Source organism: Tympanuchus pallidicinctus, unplaced genomic scaffold (assembly GCF_026119805.1).
Source record: "Tympanuchus pallidicinctus isolate F22 unplaced genomic scaffold, pur_lepc_1.0 scaffold9, whole genome shotgun sequence".
Taxonomy (NCBI): domain Eukaryota; kingdom Metazoa; phylum Chordata; class Aves; order Galliformes; family Phasianidae; genus Tympanuchus; species Tympanuchus pallidicinctus.
The window spans coordinates 18569362-18591238 of NW_026294813.1; the positions used below are offsets into that span (position 1 = coordinate 18569362).

At 36.3% G+C, this 21877-nt stretch overlaps 1 protein-coding gene across 1 annotated transcript in view; it reads right to left on the reverse strand.

The window, feature by feature from the left end:
- LOC128074298 (uncharacterized) overlaps positions 1–20361 on the reverse strand; it is a 96372-nt gene extending 76011 nt beyond the window's left edge. Inside the window, exon 1 of the mRNA XM_052670002.1 lies at positions 19626–20361. Coding sequence (XP_052525962.1) covers positions 19626–19947 — 322 coding nt within the window. The 5' untranslated portion in view covers positions 19948–20361. The remainder of the gene's footprint in view (positions 1–19625) is intronic.
- Between the last annotated feature and the right edge of the window lie 1516 nt (positions 20362–21877).

Below are 21877 nucleotides of genomic sequence, written 5' to 3' on the forward strand. Positions count from 1 at the left end.
AACCATTTCCCCTTGTTCTGCTAAATTATGTACCCTTTCAAAGAGTTGACTCCCGTCCTGTCTGTAGGCTCCCTTTAGGTAGTTAAATCACCCTGCAGCCTTCTCTTCTCCAGGCTGAACAAGCCTAGCTCCCTCAGTCTGTCTTTGTAGAGGAGGTGCTTCAGCCTCCTGATTATCTTCACGGCTCTCCTCTGGACCCTCTCCAACAGCTCCCTATCTTTCTTGTACTCGAGGATCCAGATCTGGACACAGTATTGCAGATGGGGCTTCACAAGAGCAGAGTAGAGAGGGACAATCACCTCCCTGTTCCTACTGGCCACCCCTCTTGTGGTGGAGCCCAGGATACCGTTTGCTTTCTGAGCTGCAAGAGCACATTGCTGGCTCATGTTAAGCTTTTCATCCATCAGGACCTCCAGGTCTTTCTCTGCAGGGCTGCTCTCAAGGACCACTTCTTCCATTCTGCATGGATGCCTAGAATTCCTGCAGCCCAAGTGCAAAACCTTGCACTTTGCTGTGTTGAACCTCATTAGGTTCACTCAGGCCCAACCTTCTAGCCTGTTGAGGTCGCTCTGAATGTTATCCCTTTCTTCCACCATGTCAACTGCATCACTCAGCTTGCTGTTATAAGCAAACTTGCTGTGGGTGCACTTGATTCCATCATAGATGTCATTGATAAAAATGTCAAAGAGCACCAGTCCCACGACAGACCACTGGGGGACACTGCTTGTTACCGGCCTCCACCTGGACATAGAGCCATTGACCACCACCCTCTGTCTGCTGCCTTTCAAACATCGAGTGGTCCACCCATCGAATCCACATTCCTACAATTTGGAGATAAGGATGTGGTGGGGGGACCATGTCAAAGGCCTTGCACAAGTCCAGGAAAATGACATCAGTCACCTTCCCCTTATCTACCAATGCCATCACTCCATCACTGAAGGTCACCAGATCGGTTAAGCTGGTTTGAAGTAGAAAATTTATGAAGAATTTAGATGTTTCTTTTCCTTCTTTATCATAGTAATGCACATATTTAGAAGTTTGGTGATTTATTTTGTTTTGGTTTTTTTTGTTTGTTTGTTTGTCTGTTTTTTGCTTTATTTTATTTTACTTCTGACAGGGATCATTAGTAGATAGAATTCACATGGCTCAGGCCTATGTGAGTCAGCTACTGTAGGATGCACTTGCAGTCAGTATGAAAATGAAAGCATTTGAAAGAGAAATAGATATTTCAGATACAACAAATGGCTTGCACCTTGCATAAATATGGTGTAGTTGTAAACATTTAACACTACAGATGTCTAAAATGTATACATATATATATGTAAACAGAAACGTGTGTGTGTATATATGTACACGGAAACACATATACAATGATATACATGCAATTGCATGTGCTCAAACATATAATCTAAAACACATATGCACAAGTAGGTCACTCTGAAAGTAATGCCTCCTATTTATTTCTATGGAATCTACAACAGATGGGAAAATACAATAACACTGTTTGATAGGGCAAATTCTCAGCTACAAATCACTTAGTCAATATAGTCACCACCACAAGCTCTGTATTTTGGACACTGTTGAAACATACCACCCAACACTTCACTATGTTCACATCCACTGTTTGGTTTTCATTAATTTTCAGTAAGCATTGATGAATGTCAATTTTTTCACATGGAAGAATTCAATTACACACCTTTACTTCATATGCACTTTCATGATACTCTCCATTTTGTCAGACTGTCCCATCTGTCACACAGTAGAAAAAATTGCTGAAGGGAAGGTTCAACCTTTACTGTCATACCACCAACATATGTCTACGATGCCATTGACCAACATAATAAAATAGATATTTTATGCTGTCAGAACAGTCCTCTTATGTTTGTATCAGCAAATTATGGATACTCAGCTTTGTCTGCTTAGGAGCATGATTTTTTGGAAAAGTTTGGAGATTGTTCATGACAACAAAATTGACATTGCAAGGGTTAAATTCAATCAATAGATAGAAACAATTTACTTTTTGAAATGTCAGAATTTTTATTTATTTATTTATTTATTTATTGTCATTTTGGTGTGTAGATTTATTAATTATCATTATATCATTGTTATAGAAGAGTACAATTTTGAATAAAATACGCAATTCTTCTCTGTTACTGTCATTCAGAGATGTGTGATATCAAGAAGCTGATATAAGAAAAATAATGAAGCACATTTTCTGCAAACAGTTTTGTAGTACAAGAACGGTGAGCTGGAATGTTTCTCTTACAAAGACAGGCTGAGAGAGCAGAACTTGTGCAGCCTCAAAAAGAGAAGGCTGCTGGGAGACCTTGTTTCTTCCTTCTAGTAATTAAAGGGAGCTTACAAATAGGAAGGAAATCAACTTTTTACATGGGAAGATAGTGCTAGAATAAGAGGGAATAGTTTTAAAAAATAAAATAGTTTTAAAATTAAAAAAAATTCAGGATGAAGTTTTTCATTGAGAGTGTGATGAGGTGCTGGCACAGGCTGCCCACAGTAGCTGCACAATACCTTCCTTTTCCAGATAGTATTTAAAAGTAGGCTTGACGGGACCCTGACTAACCTGATCTAGTGCCTGATTTAGTGGTTGACAACTCTACCCTGGACGGGGGGTTTGTATCTAGATAAACCCTTATGTCCCTTGCAACCCAAGGCATTCTATGGTTCTATCTTTCTAAATCACTTACTTGAAGTGATAATTTTAGTTATCTCCATTTATTTATATTTAGTTTCTTTCTATTCTTTAGATTTATAAAGATTTTTAAGAGCATTGAGATTAAAAAAAAAAAAATTCCTGGGGTGGTTTGACTAAAGCATGTTCAGAAAGCCTACATTGAAAATACCAAAGGAAAATCTAAAGGACCTTCTTTTTTTCCTGAAGTCATAAAAGTGATTTAAGTAAAATATCCAATTATGCTGAACATTATTATCTAAGAAATCTGGTCTAACACGAAGTTCTTGAAGCTCAAAATACTGCGCCTATGTGTCTGTTTTTTTTGTGTTTGTTTTTTTTTTTTTTTTGTTTTGTTTTTGTTTTGAATATATTACTTCTAATTCTTTTCTAAAAATGTTTATTTTTAAATTTTATTTTATTTTTTAAATTCAGGATCACTGATGTCTACTATGTTGGAATCAAAAAAAGAAGGAACTATAAACCTAAATTATAGCCAATCAGACTGTACTCACAGCTCAACTACTAGACAAATTGCAGCTCATGAAATTTGCCATGGGTCAGGAGACTGAGTAATTTCATTTTAATCAGTCTTATTTGAAGCAGAGATGCCACTGCAGCAAAAGATTCTTAGCAACTGGAACTGGAGGAGAGAATATAACAAGGAATATAAAGTTGTAGTATTTTTTATTATTATTATATACTGAGCAGTTTCCGTACTTAAGATGAGAGTCTGAAATATTAGCAGGGATCTTATAATTATCATCTAGCTTGAAATGTATCATCATTTGTAGCTTCCATTCTACCAAGGTCTTTTATTACTGGCACAGTTAAATGTCTCTAATTATATCCTAAAAATGAATTTACATGATATTACATGAATCTGAATCTGTACATTTTTACTCATAACAATGTCTTAACTCATCTATAGTTTCTTTTTTTGTTTGTTTGTTTTTCCTTTGGAGTTTAAAAATCTTTGCAGTTTGTATTACTGTCATTTTTTTCCTCAGGTAGAATAAAATCATGCCTGAGCTGCTCAGAAGAAAGATTTGTCTTTTTTTCTTTTTTGTTAGTAAGGACATTCTTTGAATCTTTCACTGGTAACTAAAATTAATAATATAAATAAGATTAAGATTTTCCTCAAATTGTTTATATTTTGTAATCAGAACTCTGTATGCTGATTATAGATGTAGAAAAAGACTGATCTGTATAGATGAAGAATTATGGAGCATAAAAGGAGAATACTTATTTTAAAAATTAATTTCTAATTTCTTGGGGAAAATGTAACAGGTTGGAAGTATTAAAAGCCTTTACATGCATTTGGCTCTAAAATACAGACTTTTCATGTGTTAGAGTCAAACTGTAAAGAAGAAAAAATACTGTTTTTCCCCCACAAGAATTTAAAAACAAGGTCAGACATATGTAGTTTATGAAACAGTACTTAGTGAAGAAAAATCAATAATTGGTGAGGAAACAGTGTTAATGGAAAAGTCATTACAGCCTTGTCTTACACAGCTGATCAAAGCCTACAGTACATAGACTTTCGTAGAAAAGCTTTTCTCTACTTTTCATTAAAAATAAAACAAAATGTTTAAGTTCATTATTCTGTCAATTCTTGATAAAAACAATGTGGTTAAAATCCTTTATTATTATTTTTATCAATATATCAATATCTACATCAGTATTATGTAAAATAATTCATGTAAATGATCACATACAGTGATGAATGACATCTTCTACTAATAGCAGTTGATTTAAATATCCATGTACTTAATTAGAGCTAGAAAATACACAAATAATTATATAAAACAACTTTCTAATTAGGACATCAAAGAGATCCAACCTTGGAAAAAGTAAAATCTTACAAATAATGGCAGGTTATCTACCTAGAGAAAAAATCAAAGAGTCACACATCAGTTAGAGTTCAGAACTAAGAGCAATAGGAACCAATCAACTGAGATAAAGGACTCTACTATCCAGTGTATATCCTGTGGTGAACAATGATAAACATGAAACATAAAACAAAACAAAATAGAAGTCAAACTTATAAAGAGATAAAAGTATGAGAAATTAAAAACAAACAAACAAACAATGCTTTATGGTCCAGAACTGCAACTAAACTAGCCAGCAGCATATATAATAATTGAAGCTTAGAAGATCTGGATTTTTGTGCTGTGATTGTAAAGTATCTAGGTAGTCTCACTCGAATTCTTGTATTAATTTGTTATATTACTTTTACTTTTTAAAATCAATGACTAATTTAATCCTCTCTGTGTTTCTTAGAAAAGGGCGACAGGGAAGTGATAAGTGATAAGGCAAAAGCAATAATCAAGGATGCATTTTGTAAGTTCTTTTGAATTAAGGACAAATTAATAATTGTTATCAGAACTGTTATCAGAAAAGGGGGAGGGGAGGGGGGAGAACATAACAAAAGTATTATAGATAAAAAGATAGTTAAAACTAAAAAGATTACTTAGAGTAGAGCAGCACCACATATTGCTAGGTAATACTACAGGAAAAATAAGCAATTCAATTATGAGAGTGTGAATGAATTATGAGGAGAATTAGATGATCTTTGATGTCCCTTCCAACACAAGCCATTCTATGATTCCATTATTCTAAAAGATTTATATTGCACATAGAGATGTCTGTAGTAGACAAGTCTATAACTAGTCATGCTTCATAATCAAATTAGAAAAACAAAGATGTTCTAAGGACAAGACAAATATGACATATTTGCAATGCCTATAAGAATGAAATGAGACTTATTGTAAAAGAGCTTCTTTCTTTTTGTTAAAAGTACACGGACAACTAGCCTAGATATACATGATTACATGTCAGATTTCCAGTTTTGGACAAACTAGTCCCAACCCAAATGATCTAAACACAATAAATATTCATGAATGAGCATTCACAAATTCTTAAATGGCATAGGATTAAATCAGCAAATAGTGGAATCAAACAGAACTCGTTCCCAGATAACGAAAGTATTGTTTCACAGGTAAAACTACTGCCATTACATATTACCCTCCAAGGAGGGTTGAATTCAAGAGAGATAACATCCAGTCCAACTGTCCTCTCAACCACTGCTACCACAAGCCACTAAATCATATCACACAGCTCCTCATCTGGATGCCTCTTGAACACTGCCAGGGACAGTGACTCCACCACTTCCCTGGGCAGCCATTCCAGTGCCTGACCACTCTCTGAGAGAAATAGTTCTTCCTTCTGTCTAATCTAAACCTCCTCTGGTACAACTTGCAGCCATTTTCCCAGGTCCTGTTCGTTGTCTGGGAGAAGAGGTCAAACCCCTCTTCACCACAACCTTACTTCAGGAAGTTGTACAGTGCAATGAGATCTCCCCTGAGCCTCCTCTTCTCCTCACAGAACAATCCCAACTCCCTCAGCTGCTCCTCATAAGACTTGTGCTCCAGACCCCTCACCAGTTATGTTGCCCTTCTCTGGACACACTCAATGATCTCAACGTCTTTCCTGCAGTGAGGGGCCCAAAACTGAACACAGTACTCAAGGTGTGTCTTGATATCTTAACAGATATAACTTCAATTAAAAAAGAAATACAAAACAGCTATTTATTTTTTCTTCCCTGAAATGATATTTCTTATGGAGAACTTCTTATGCACTTTCCCTTTTGTTTTGTTATATTTTTACAGTTATACAAGATATAAATATTAACCCCTTAGTTTATAGAATCTTTCCTATCCCTTTTGCGACAATATGTGGCATTTTCAAATATACTGTGGCTTTCTGAAGAATAAAGGAAGTCTTCAAAGAATACTCATGATTTTCACCTTTTAAACCCCCTGAATCACATCAGGTTTCTATCAGTCATGTCATTTTCAATTATGTTCCATGACACATACTGGAAACTCAGAGAAAAACAAAGCCACTTCAATGGCTGCTTTATTTGTTTGTTTGTTTGTTTGTTTGTTTGTTCATTGAAAGTCCAGCTATCAGCCAGAATATATTTTCCCCAAGAGCACTGACAGAGCAGTTTCTTTAAAAACATGATTGAAAGAGTAAAAAATACGAAGTAAAAGAGAGAAGCAAAAGACAGAAGCTGCTAATTGAAGTTTTAAAACCAAAGTATTAGATTTAATACTCAATTAGCTTTTCTTCAGATATTCTTATATTCTGAAATAATGTAATCTAAATATAAACTCTGTTCATAATTCCAAGATATTAATTACTGACAGCATAGATATAAACATATATTAAAAAGTATTTTACTTACAATGTATACACTCTATTGCAATACTAGCATTTACCTTGTCCATTAATGCATTTTTGCTTTATATATAAGATTAAGACAACTGTAACTAAGTCTTGAACATTTTCTATAGAGTGATTTTATGAAGATAAAAAGGGCTTTTTCCTCCAGAAAGCTTTTTGAAACATTTTAGAATAGCTTTATCAACGTAAAGTCACACCGGGATAAGATTGTGACATTTCTTACATAGCCTTAAACAGGCAAAGTCAACACTAAACTCTTAGGGTTGACTTTGAATACCTACATCAAGGCTTAAACAACATCAGAACTTCAGGCAATGTGATGTCCATGCAGAGATAGTTACTTACTGTAAAAAAAAAGTCAATATTTTTCATTGAAAATCTATATTGGATAAATTTTGTGTAAAAGCTCTGTCAGTAAAGGAATTCACTTTTTGTCTATAGGCAATAGAGAGATTGGTTTATCCTCAGGCAAATTTTATTGTATCCTAAAATGCCATATCTTACAGGTATTTTATGTATTTAATATCAGGTGAAATGAATCCAACCTGAGTTTTTAACTTTAGAGAAATTAGGTGGGATATCAAATTAGTTTTCCCTCCATGGTCTTCAAATAAACAACCTTGCTTTTTAAACCCTCACATATTTATAGAACACTAAAGTTACAGGTGAAATTTAAAGGAGTTCACTCTTATTCAGCAATGAGCTCTCAGATGCTTGGAAAAGACATAACAGCTAAATGTTTTTGGCCAAAAAAGAAAAGATGAAGGTCAGTGGATAAAACATTTTTAGTATTCTTATAAAATAGGAAATAGAAAATGTCTCCTTCCCCTCCTTTCTTTTTTTTTTTTTTTTTTTTTTTTTTTTCATTTAGTGGTTAAATCACAAATCTGGAATTTACTTGTTTAGTGCAAATGCAATAAAGACTTTTAGAGAGGATGAAACCGCAGTGAAGGTCACATAAGTAAAAAAAAATAAAATGTTTGTATTTCATTTCATAAAATCAGACTCGAGGTCAAAAATAGCATGTGAAGCAACACCATCTGTTCATAAACACTTTTGTAGAAGCTAAAAATAGGGGAAAAATATAAAATGATACAGCATTCATTTCTAAGGACAGCATCCAGAACAATCAGATGCATGTGGTGTCCATGGCATGATGGTTCGCTATTGGTTTTTCAACTGGTGCATACAAAGGCACACCAGCACTTTTAAAATGGTTGAATGAACTAACAGTAAAGGCCTGACTGTGAGAGGCAGTTAAATGATAAAGAGATGTTTCAGCACAGAACTTGCTTAGGTAAGAACTTTCTGCCCAGTGCCATTCCATTATGATTAATGTGTGCATACACAAAGTTTATGAAAAAGATAATGAATTGATTGTGTTCCTAAATGATGCCATTTTAGACCTGTTTGGATTCGTGCCCTCCCAGGGGTGCAGATGACCACAGTCTGTTAGTTTAAACAAATGAATGTTTAATGGTTGCCTTTCTGCCAGCCAAATGGAAAAGGGGAAACATTTATCAAGAGAAGGAGGAAAAAAACCCTGATCTTGCTGTCTATTCATTTGGGACATAGGTGCTGCAAAATGGCTATTGAGCAGGGAAAACTAAAGTAGTCACCATGCTAAACTCACTTGAAGCACTGTTCAAAATCTGAAGGTCACAGAATCCACATCTGAGAGCATTTCATCCCATGAGTTGCTATTAATTCAAAGGACAAGAAAGGTTAATTTAATTACTTAAGCACACAAAAATACATGCATACATAGTCCATGTTGCTTATGTAGTTGCACAACTGTCTCCTCCTACAAACTTGCTTACAGTAAAATATTCAGATGAAGAGAGTTGGAAAAAGGCACATGTGTGACAATGCAGAGACTAGAAGCTGCACTTCTATTGGGCTATCCTAATTCTTCCCCATGAAAAAATAGATAAAATTTTAAATATGCTTTTTAAAAATGATTTTTAATCTAATTAAAACAACATAGCTTCTTACTCTTTAAATCAAAGCTACCATATATATATATATATATATTTATGCTAAAATTCAGCTCTGATTCTGGACAAGAACAATAGCTTACATTTTATGAAATCTTTATCTTTTTCTCTTTGAGATATAGCAGAAACCATACCTTATTATCCTGATTGTACGTAACAAATCTTTACAACCTCATATGCCCAAGTATAGTAGTTCCTCTTGTATATACCTCTTCTGTTTTGAAAACCTTTTTTTTTTTTTGTTTATAAATTTGCTTTCCACTTCATATATATACCACAGAAAGAATTGTTCATGCAAGTAACAAACTTCACTCCATGTACTGTAGTCATGTTTTAGAAATATTAGACATTCATAGACAGATCTGTGTGCAGTACTGAACAGAAAATTGGCAAACAAATGGGACCTCAACCTAATTTAAAGTGACTGGGTGCTTTCATGAAGTCTTCATTCACCTCAGGCAGCTGGGTGGCCAGTTCTACTCCTCATGCAAAAAGTACTACTTCTTGTAGTACAGTATTGGTCTAATACTGCACTGAGGTATTGGCCAAGCAGCACTTTAAAGGGAAAAGAGCTGCCATGTATTAAAGAAAATACCTACTTTTATTAATGATTAATCTTTTTTTCAAAAACGTCAGGCTACCCTTTCAAAATAAGTGCAGTACATACACTGACATGTTTCATGAATGTTGAATGTCCACCTGATAATATTTACAACTTAATTTACTGAAATTTTTTATCAGTGAGTACTCTGTGATTTTGACATCCACAGAATTAAGTGTAAGTGAACACTGCAATTTTTGTAAAGGCTTTCAAGGTAGTTTACTTACAGTTTCCCACTGTATGAGCTGGATTGTAAACATAAGTTATTGCAAAGTTAAGATTGAGTTACATCCTTTAGGCTGGTCTCTGTTAAAGTCATTTGGTCAATAAATGCTCTGAGAAAAGATATCTCTATTAAACAGTGGGCTTTTATTCTTCATTGGTGCTCCAGACTACCTGGAGAAATGCAACTCTAGTTAACAACTTAAGACAGATATTTAGCTCATTTGTTCTGCATCTTCTGCATCTTCTATTTGTAAATTGTAGACATACTAACATATTTCAAATATAACTAATGTAGATGGTTTCTAGAGCATCTGCCAACTCCAGATAGAGGATTCACTTATTCATCTGCTCTATCTCCATTAACCTGATTAATTTGGATTGACTATTCATTGTCTTACTGTCCAAACAATTAGTGTTGTCCAAACAATCTGTTTAAGGAGAATTCCTCTTACTTTTTTTCTTCTTCTTCTCCATCATTTTCTCCTTTTATAAAAACAGGTTTATTGCACTAAGTTAATGTGACATGATGTAAGATGAACTGTCATCACATGTCAGATATCAGAAAGAAAATCTTATTTTTAGACTAGAATTCTTTACATGATATTTATTTCCTTTGGCTTTTAGTAGGTTGAGTATTGAATTGCTCAGCTACAATTAACAGATTATGGATTCACGCAGAATATTTCTACTAGTGTGAATTACAAACACTTTTGACTTATTCAACAAGGCTCTATGCATATTGTTTCAGAATTTATCTATTTCACGGCAATCTTCTAAAACTCAAATGGTGAAATTCTAGAGAAATCTCTTATAATGAACCCTGATTTTATCTATCTATCTATCTATCTATCTATCTATCTATCTATTTATTTGAAATACACTCAAAAGAGAAACTAGTTATTTCCTCTCTGTCTACTCCTATGCACAGTGGGTGATTGCCAGGTTACGTAAATAAGTAGAGTTACTGTCTTTATCAGAAAAAAAAATGCTCATTTTTACTACCAGATAATCTTACACTTAAAATTGTTTTGCTTTTGGAAAAGCAGAGAGAGCTGCAAAAGTTTAAGAATTACGTTAACCATGTTTTCTCTTGGTTTTCTCAGTGTGTAACCACAGCAAAGATCAAGAAAAATTGTAAGAATCAGGCAACAATAAAGATATTTATATTTTAAATTAAATCTCCTTCCTGAAGTATCTTTCAAGTAGACCAAAGGCTGCCATTTTCAGTGTGGAATACTGAAGCTGTGTAAAAATATAGCATAACTGAGTTATATTAATGTCACACAAGTTTAGCCATCTAAGAGAAAGGGTTATTCGTCTCAATAATCTCAGTTATCTTTATGTGCAGATAAATCACTCTTTAGAGGCACTTTCTCTTTCTGCAGACTACCAAGGGAGCCTACATGCCAAACAAAGTTAGATGTGCAATGTAATACAGCAAAAGTTAGAACAGATGAATCCAACCTTGGATGACCAACAAAACAGAACAAAAGAATAAAAGAACAACAAGAAAAATTAAGAAGATGAAAAAAACACTGCTTCCATTTAACAATACAACTATTATGTGTTTCCTCTGTTATTAAACACTCCCACCCTTTTAAGAAGATCAAGATAATTCACTGATACAACTACAATATATTGAACCTGGAGACAATTTTATTAAAGCAAAACTTGTATTGTTGGACATTACATTGAATTGACTGTTTAATTAACTGTTGTTCATTATGGTGAAATATAAGAGGGCAGCACTGAAGATAATGCCTTTTTTTTTTTTTTTTTTTTTTTTTTTTTTGACTACATCATGGATGTTAGTGGAAAGGTAGAGGCTGAGTCTTCATGTCATCATTCTGTTAAAATTTATTGATATCTAATTGAATTCTTTCATGTAGAAAAAAAAAAAAAATGGCATCCATTGGCATTCATCAATGCATGCTGAAGTTTATGGAGATCAAACAGTGGGTGGGAGCACAGTGACATAGTGCGTGGTGTTATAGCAACAATGCCATTCTAGCAGCTGTGAAACAACTGTGGGTGGAGTGTTTCAGGAGTAGCCACAGTGGCTGCAGATCACCTCAGATGGTGCAGATTCTTCTGAGTGAAGCATGCAGACTTTTGTTCAACAGTGGTGAAAATACATAGGTCATAGTGGTGGCCATTTTAAAAAATAGTGTTTTGTAGCAGAGAACTCAGTCTGTTAAACAGTGCTCTTGTGCCCTTTGCATCTGTATCTAGTTCTGAAGTATTTGCTCTATTAGATACCTAAAATTAAGTTAAATGTATCACATCCCTGATTTCTTTGGAAATTCAACTTTGAATCCTAACTATCAAGCTATAAAAAGTTGAAACTAATAAGAAAGGAGAAGAAGGAGCTGAAGAATGGAAATATTGTGAGAAGACATAGTTATGACTGCCTAGAACTGTGGTCACGTTTATGGGGACCTTAAAAACCAAAACTGTAGCCTCAAAACATAGAATCATTGAATCATTGGAAAGGACTTCAAAAGTCATATAGCACGCTACAATGAACAGAGACATACAGCTAGATTGGGATACACAGAGCTTGGTCCACCCCGACCTTGAACATATTCTGATACAGGACATCTGCCACATTGCTGGGCAACCCGTTCTATCGTTTCACTACCCTTATTGTAAAATACATTTTTTCTTATGTCCAGTCTAAATCTCCATTCTGTTAGTTTAAAATCTTTTTCCTTTTCCCTATTACAACTGATTCTGATGAAGTCTTCCCCCTTATTTATTGTAGCTTTCCTTTAGATACTGAACCCCCACTTTCCCATCTCCTTGGAGCCTTCTCCAGGTTAAACAGACCAAGCTCTTTCAGCCTTCTTCACAGAGGAGGTATTCTATCTCTTGGATTATTTTTGTGGCCCTCCTCTGGACACAAACAACAGGTCTATGTCTCTCCTGTGCTGTGGACCCACCATCTGGATGCAGTACTTCAGATGAGTACTTCAGTACTCACCTGAACAGACTAGAGGGGCAAGATCAGCTCCTTCACCTGCCCTGCTGAATGTGCTTCTTTTGATGCAGTTCAGGATATAGTTGGCTTTCTGGGCTGTGGGGGCACACTGTTGGCCCAAGTCCAGCTTGTCATCCATTACAGAACCAACAAGTCCTTCTCAGCAGGACTGTTCTCTATTCTATCACCCCCAAGATTGTATTGATAGTGGGTGCTGCCTTAACTCAGGTGCAAGACCTTGTACTTGGTTTTGGTGAATCTCATGAGGTTCTCCAGGACCCACCACTCAAGCCTGTCTTTTTTCTTTTTTTTCCATTCACCAGATACTTCATCTGGCTAAAAAATTCTTGATTTCAATATCTTCAGGGATGAGAGTTTTAAGAAATCTTTTCTTCCCCTAGTTTAAAAATATACATATCTATTTACTCAAGAGATTAGAGATTATGTGTGTAAAGGTCATTTTTAAAAAATATATATTAATTATGTGTGTATTTATTTAACAACTGCAGAGAAAAATACTTTAATTTTAGAAGGATATTAAAAGTCCTTACTTCATTTGTTTTCTTCAGTTTTGTCTGTATTCATTGAAAAAAAAAAAAACAGACAAAAATAAAAAGATGGTTTCTTTTTTTCTATAGTTAGAGTAAGTTAAAAGTTGAAGACTGAAAAATGTCAAGAAAATGTAAATGCAATGATTAAATGTTCATATATGTGTTTGAATGAAATGACTTTTTCTGTTGTTTTTTTTTTTCTTTTTATCTTCTAATAACCCTTTTTTGCATTTTAAGGCTAATCTAGTTAAATAAGTAAGTCATTAGTTCCAAAGCAAAATATAAAGAAAAGAGAACATGTAATTTATGTTGTAATTACAGAGTTTTAACTTCGATTAATTTAAAGTCATATGCAAGCAAACAAAATGGATGAGGATGAAAAACTTAAGAAAAATAAACTAGAAATTGTGCTTTACAGCTGTGGATCAAGTATCTTAAGAATTAACAGCATTGGCTATGAAAAGAGCTGTGCCAGTGCATATTCTTGTGTGAGTATAAACATCATTAAAAAGTTAATTTTTCCTAAGGAAACAAATTAACAAACAAACACCAACGTGAAAAAAAAAAAAAGAAAGTCTATAAAGTAGACAGACACGCTGCTTATGCAGTTAAAGACAAAATTCAGAGTAATGTTCATTTCTATATTTTCTATTCAGGAAACAAACTGAATAGCTGAAGATTATGACAAAAGTACGAAGAATAAGTAGCTAGATACATTCCTAGAAACAAACAATAGAGAATTTAGTTAGAAAAATATAACTGTATGTTGGGAGGCTGAATATTTAATTGCTTTTTGTTGTTGTTTGCTGGCATGTTTGTTTTTTTTTCTTCTCTTGCAGTCAGAATATTATTAAAATACTGCAGAAATATGAACAGATTTATCAAAAATGTTGCAGAAAAAAAAGAACTCATCAGTCATAAATGTCATTCTAAATGTAATTAATACAAGATGAAAACTATCAGCCAAGAATTTATGGTTATGTTCATTTGATAGAACTGATTGTGTCCCAGTCAATAATATACCCCACTAAGAGTGGTAGAATACCACTAAGAGTGGTTCAGATGGTACCATTTACTCTAACATTCTGTTTTTGCAAAGAGGCTGCAGTTATTTGATCTTTCGTCATAGCTTGTTTCTGGACTTCTGGACACTGCTTGCACTGTGCACTTTCCACTTCTATCTCTAAAATGCAGCACTCAGAAATGGATACAATGCCTTAGATAAAGCCTTATCATGAAAACCAGAGGATTAATTCATGTATCTCACAGAATGCGTTTGTTTGTGTATCTCTAACACTGCACTTGCCATTTCTTTTCTTTTGTTTCAATTGTGTGTCAAAATGTCTTACTTAAATAATGGAAAGATGGGTTGTAATTGCTACAATATATAAACTACTTTCCAGCCTCTGAAATGGTATTAGTTCTTCTAAGTGTATGATAGTTCTTCTAGAGCAAGTTATTTTTTTATTCCTCCTTTTCACTATTTTAAAGGTAGGAATACTGACACAATGTTTGTTGCAGTTGTTTGAAATCTAGGATAATCTATTAGAGTACTCAAGCCAAAGATCAACATTTTGATTATAGGTAAGCTGTTTCTACAATGATTTACTGTTATCAGTTATATTCCCACACTACAGTATTCATTCTGTTTTAGGAGGTATTACATATTAAAATCTTTATGTACTAGACATCCTGAAAATACTCCGATTACTCAAAACTTCTAAACAACTGTACTTTGAGATTCAATTTGTCAAAAACAAACAAACAAACAAACAAAACAAAAACAAAAAACAAAAACAAAAACAAAAACAAACAAATAAAAAAAACTTTGATTTTGCTGTGCTGTTTCAGTTCACATCCCAACTGCAATCATTTTTTCAATAGTCAGTTCTTCCTAACACTTACTGGTAAAATCCAAAGATTAAAAGTTTGGTGAGATTGTGCACCAAATATTTGTATGAGAGTCTCTTAAGAACCACTGTGAAGTTAACAGTATTGTGATTCATCAGTTGCATACATGAAGAAGAATAGCAATTTTGTGGTAATAAAATCATTATTTATATATCCATTACACACTGAGTGCAGTTAGAAAATAATTTATTATATATTATTTTATTATTGTTATCTGTTACCAAGAGGAAAAATAAAAGTCTACATACAATATTCTGGGGTCCCTTTTGAAAACAGATCATTGGAGCCTGAATACTCATTTAGAAATTTATGCAAAAACAGATGCTTGGACACGTCCTCAAGGTAATACTGTTTCCTTATGTTCTGCTTCTCATATATATGAGAATACATATATGATATATATGATGTGATATATATCATATCAGTGTGGATATAATCATATATGATATATATATATATGATTAAAAAAGGATTACAATTAAGCTTAGGACAGTCAGTAACAATAAACCCAGTAGTCGGTAAATAAGTTATATTTTAGAATCTGCCTTTTATTGGTTTTGCAAGTCATGGTGAAAGTTCCATGGCAGAAATCTGGATGTTAATTTTTCACTGCATGCAGTAAGATTCTACTATGATTCTATGAAACTTTAACTCCTTATTTCTTTTTTCTCATCATACTCATCCTAGTTTAGATGCAATATTAATGCTTCTTATTGCATGATCTCCTAAAGTAAATTACTTATTCTCATCCCTTCAAAAAACTAGCCCTAAGTCTAGGTCGTGCTCAAAAGCAGTACATACAGTTATCTGTATAACTTTACAGAGAAATATTCTGGTGCAGACTAATGATGAATGAAACTAAACAACAAAGACACCACGTAAAATGCTAAGCTTAAAACTTGCATCCCTTTTGAAACCTTTCCTTCCTATACTCTATCCAGTTCCTTTACACAACACTCCCAGGAGAAGAGCACAAGAACACCATTCCTCTTTTCCAGCCGATGTAGTTCCTTTTGTGTTGTGTCGTGAAAGGAATTTGCCCAACTCTCTACCTACCCTTGTCCCGTTAAGGTGCTATCGACTAACATATGTTGATGAAAGCCAGTTTTCTAGGAGTACTCTGCTATATTTTCAAAGGAATATTCTTCCCTGGTGTACCTCTCTTCATCTTACATCGAGCTGCAGCTCAAAGGGTTTCTTTCCTTATCTATCTGACTATTTACTAGCCAGCTCCCAGATTTGAAGAGCATCAGGTGATATTATGTATTTCTGTTTAAACTGATAACAACATTTTCATATACTTTAGCATGGAAGCAAACTCACTGTTAATGCAACAAAATCTTAAGTACCATATGAGGAAAGTTATTTGCAGATTGTTCAAAAGGCTCTCTTTATTATTTTCAGTATTCAGTGATGCCCATAATCACTGATGACAAAACCTCTTATTCTGATTTTAAGAGCGGGAGATGGAAAGTAATTTCAGTTTTAGCCATGAGGATAATTCAGAGTAGGTAGCATTCTGGATGCTGCTTTACAAATGCTGTATCGAACTCTGATATCCAGTACAGCTACTGAAGTGACATAAGTCACTTCAAGATTGTGAAATGTTTGCAGTGTGGGTATATCATGCTACAAACCAGAATATTGTCCAAGTCAACAAATTACTTGAGATAACGAAGAAAACTTTAGCCTAAACAAAAATATAAGTATTCATTTGACACTATTATTATTGTTATTGTTATTATTGTTGTTGTTGTTGTCATTATTATTATTATTATTATTATGAAAGTAAGTTATCTCCCCTTGTTTATGAGATTCATTGTTACAGAAAAGTTTGTGAACTTTGAAAATACTTTTCTGAAAACTCTGAGTGTGGTCCACAAGTAAGTCTGTTAGGTGAGTACTGAAAAATGAAGATTTTGGCCTGTATCTACAAAAAAAATTATATCAAATATTTATCTTTTATCTGCTTTTCTATGACCTTGTGATCTGACCATGCCTAAAACCATTCCTAAATTCTCAGTTAAGAGCAGAGTGTGAATTACTTTGTTTCACTTTTATGTTATATACATTATCTGTCACTTGATTTTTCCATATGCATTCATTTCAATCATTCAGTTTCAGGATTTGTTTTACTATGCTCCTTTTTCAGGATAACTCTAGTAGTTCATATGTATTTCTTCTTTTTTATGTCATCTGTGATGGGAAAGAAAAAAGATGTTAAGAATTTAGACACATTTTTTCTTTTTTTTTCTGCGAAAGTGCTACAAATCCAAAGATGAGTATTTTGCAGCATGCAAAACTGTACCACCCATGAACTCTACCATCATCTGGAAGGCAATTGCAAAGTCACTGAATTCTTCACTTTGATCATTTCTGAACTAGATGTTCTGTTAAACTGGACAGTTTTATAGAATGGCCTAGGTTGAAAAGCACCATAATGAACATCTGGTTTCAACCCCCTGCTATGTGCAGGGTTGCCAACAACTAGACCAGGCTGCCCAGAGCCACATCCAGCCTGGCCTTCAATGCCTCCAGGGATGGGGCATCTGCAATATCCTTGGGCAACCTGTTCCAGTGCTTGACCACTCTCTAAGTGAAAAACTTCCTTCTAATATCTAACCTAAACTTCTCCTTTCTCAGTTTAAATCCATTCCCCCTTGTCCTATCACTCTCCACCTTCATAAACAGCCGTTTTCCCTCCTGTTTATACACTCCCTACATATATTGGAAGGGCACAGTTAAATCTCCCCAGAGCCTTCTCTTCTCCAAGCAAAGCCCTCTCTTCTCCAAACACTTGTTATTTGTGTGAGCACACCAATATGATAACATCATTAGATGAAATGTCAGCTGTTGTTGCAAGATATATGGTGTTTGTATTACTCTAAATCTTTCTGTAGTTTATGTATAATGTACAGAAATAACGCACATTGATTATTATTCTCATTAGCATACTGTTATTTCACTTTATCTATCCAAAAGGATATTTTCTGGAGTATATCTCCATGAAGTGAGTAGCCTGGATTTGCATTGTATGGGAAATGATTGAGGCAACTTGTTCTCAGTCTTCAACTTAACAGTTCACAAAGATTTATTAATTAATAAGGAAGTATTTTCCACTGTCATGGTTCTATGTTTTTATGGTTTCAGTATTCCACATGAAAACATCATGTAGTGTACAGGGTATTAAAGTGTCACTGCCCCAATCCCAGCTACCTATCCCTGTACATTACAGCAGTCACGGGATCTGACCCTTCCGGGTGGGGGGGGCGCTCTCTTGCTGCCTGGCAGTGGGTGCTGGAGGGTGCTTTCCTAGCCGTTCCAAGCTTTTCAGGTTTGAATCGGTCCCGGGAACTCTCTCTCTCTCATCTTGTCTGAGTTATTAATCTCAATTTCAATTAAATTGTATATATTGTGTTATTTTGTATTCTGATATTATAGTAAAATAAGTTTTCCTCCATAGATTGTTGCCGCTGTTCTTTTCCTCCCTTCCTTCCTTCCCATTTTTGTGGCACTGGGGTGGGCAGGGAGGGCAGAGGCCTGTTGCCCCTGTCACGGACGTAGATTGATCTAGTCAACTCTGTGACAGATTTCTGGCGCCTAATGTGGGGCAACTGCTTTTTAGCTTTTAGAATGAATCTCTTTTTCTCTCTGCTCTTAGAGACCTTTGTTAGGGAGCATTATCAGTAGTTCAGGTTTCCGTGCTGGAAAACCTGACCTTGAAAGATTAGGCGTACTGCCAGTGTTCTGGGATATTTGTAAACTTTGAGCACCACTTAGTCTAAGTAGTGCCTTTTTTTTTTTTTTTTTTTTTTTCTCCATCACGATTGATAGATCCTCTGGTATTGACTAACCAGGTGGCTTCTGCCAAATGCTTCTCCCAATGCTTAAATGTTCCGCCACCCAGATGCTTTTAGCATCGTTTTCAACAATCCATTGTATCGTTCAATTTTACCAGAGGCTGGTGCATGATAGGGAATATGGTAAATCCACTCAATGCCGTGATCTTTGGCTCAAGTATTTACAAGAGAATTTTTTGAATGAGTCCCATTATCTGACTCAATCCTTTCTGGGGTGCCATGTCGCCACAGGACTTGTTTCTCGAGACCCAGTATGATGTTTCGGGTGGTAGCATGGGGTACTGCGTATGTTTCCAGCCACCCAGTGGTTGCCTCCACCACAGTAAACACATAATGCTTACCATTGCGAGATCGTGGCAAGGTGATATAATCAACCTGCCATGCCTCCCCATATTTGTACTTTTGCCATCGCCCTTCCTCCCAGAGAGGTTTCATCCTCTTGGCTTGTTTAATGATGGCACATGTTTCACAGTTATGAATAATCTGTGCAATGGCATCCATAGTTAAGTCCACCCCTCGGTCTCTGGCCCATTTGTATGTTGCATCTCTCCCTTGATGACCTGAGGTCTCATGGGCCCACCGAGCTAGAAATAGTTCACCCTTGTTCTGCCAGTCCAGGTCTATTTGAGCCACCTCAATTCTGGCAGCTCGGTCTACCTGATGGTTGTTTTGCTGTTCTTCAGTAGCCCGACTCTTGGGCACATGAGCATCTACATGACACACCTTTATAACCATATTCTTTATTCGGGCAGCAATGTCTTTCCACAGTTCAGCAGCCCAAATAGGTTTACCCCTTCTTTGCCAGTTATTTTGCTCCCACTGCTGTAACCATCCCCATAAGGCATTTGCCACCATCCATGAGTCAGTGTAAAGATAGAGCATTGGCCACTTCTCCCGCTCAGCAACATCTAAGGCCAGTTGGACAGCCTTTACCTCTGCAAATTGGCTTGATTCCCCTTTCTCTTCAGTGGCCTCTGCAACTTGTCATGTGGGGCTCCACACAGCAGATTTCCATCTGCGATGCTTTCCCACAGTACAACACGATCCATCTGTGAACAGGGCATATTTCTTTTCATTCTCTGGTAGTTCATTGTATGGCGGGGCCTCTTTAGCACGAGCTATCTCTTCTCCTGGTGGTGTTCCAAACTTTTTACCTTCAGGCCAGTCCATAATGACCTCTAGGATTCCTGGATGACTGAGGTTCCCCATCCGTGCTCGTTGTGTAATCAGTGCAATCCACTTACTCTAAGTGGCATCAGTGGCATGATGGGTGGAGGGAAACTTTCCTTTAAACATCCAGTTCAGCACTAGCAGTCGAGGTGCCAGAAGGAGCTGTGTGTCAGTACCGACTACTTCAGAAAAGCAGCCTGAACCCCCTCATAAGCGGCTAAGATCTCCTTCTCAGTTGGAGTGTAGTGCTCTTCCGACCCCCTATAGGCTCGACTCCAGAATCCCAAGGGTCGGCCTCGGGTCTCTCCTGAGGCTCTTTGCCACAAACTCCAAGTGGGACCGTTCACTCCAGCAGCAGCGTAGAGGATGTTCTTTATACCCTGTCCCGTCCGTACTGGCCCTAGGGCCACAGCACGGGCTATCTCCTGTTTAATCTGCTCAAAAGCCTGCTGCTGCTCAGGGCCCCATGTAAACTCATTTCTCATTCGCGTCACATAATAAAGGGGGCTTACAATGAGGCTGTAGTTTGGAACATGCATTCTCCAAAAGCCCACTGCACCCAGAAAGGATTGTGTCTCTCTTTTGCTAGTGGGTGGAGACATAGCAGTAATTTTGTTGATCACATCTGTCGGGATGTGATGACGGCCATCTTGCCACTTTATGCCTAGGAACTGAATCTCCTGGGCAGGTCCTTTCACTTTGCTTTGCTTAATAGCAAAACCAGCACTCGGAAGAATTTGGATTATTCGCTCTCCTTTCGTAAAGACTTCTGCTGTATCGCCCCACACAATGATATCATCAATGTACTGCATGTGTTCAGGAGCACTGCCTTGTTCCAATACAGTTTGGATCAACCCATGGCAAATGGTCGGGCTGTGTTTCCACCCCTGGGGCAAACAGTTCCAGGTATACCGAATGCCCCTCCATGTGAAAGCAAACTGGCTTACATTCTTTGGCCAAAGGAATAGAAAAGAAGGCATTAGCAACGTCAGTGGTGGCATACCATTTGGCCGCTTTTGACTCCAGTTCATACTGGAGTTCTAACATGACCGGCACAGCAGCACTCAGTGGGGGTGTGACTTCATTCAGGCCACGGTAGTCCACTGTCAGCCTCCATTCTCCACTGGCTTTACGCACTGGCCATATGGGGCTGTTAAAAGGCGAGTGAGTTTTGCTGATCACTCCCTGGCTCTCTAGTTGACGAATCAACATATGAATGGGGAGCAAAGAATCCCTGTTGGTGCGGTACTGCCACCTGTGCACCGTTTTTGTGGCAATTGGTACCTGTTGCTCTTTTACTCGCAGCAGCCCCACAGCAGACGGATCTTCTGACAGGCCAGGCAAAACAGACAGCTGCTTAATGTTGTCTGTGTCCACAGCAGCTATTCCAAAGGCCCATCAATACCCCTTAGGATCCTTGAAATGCCCCCTTCTGAGATAATCAATACCTAGTATACATGGAGCCCCTGGGCCCGTCACAATAGGATGTTTTTGCCAGTCCTTACCAGTGAGGCTTATCTCAGCCTCCAACACAGTCAATTCTTGAGAGCCCCTGGTCACTCCAGAAATATGGATTCATTCTGTCCCTTCATGACTCGAGGGCATCAGAGTGCACTGTGCACCAGTGTCCACCAGTGCCTTA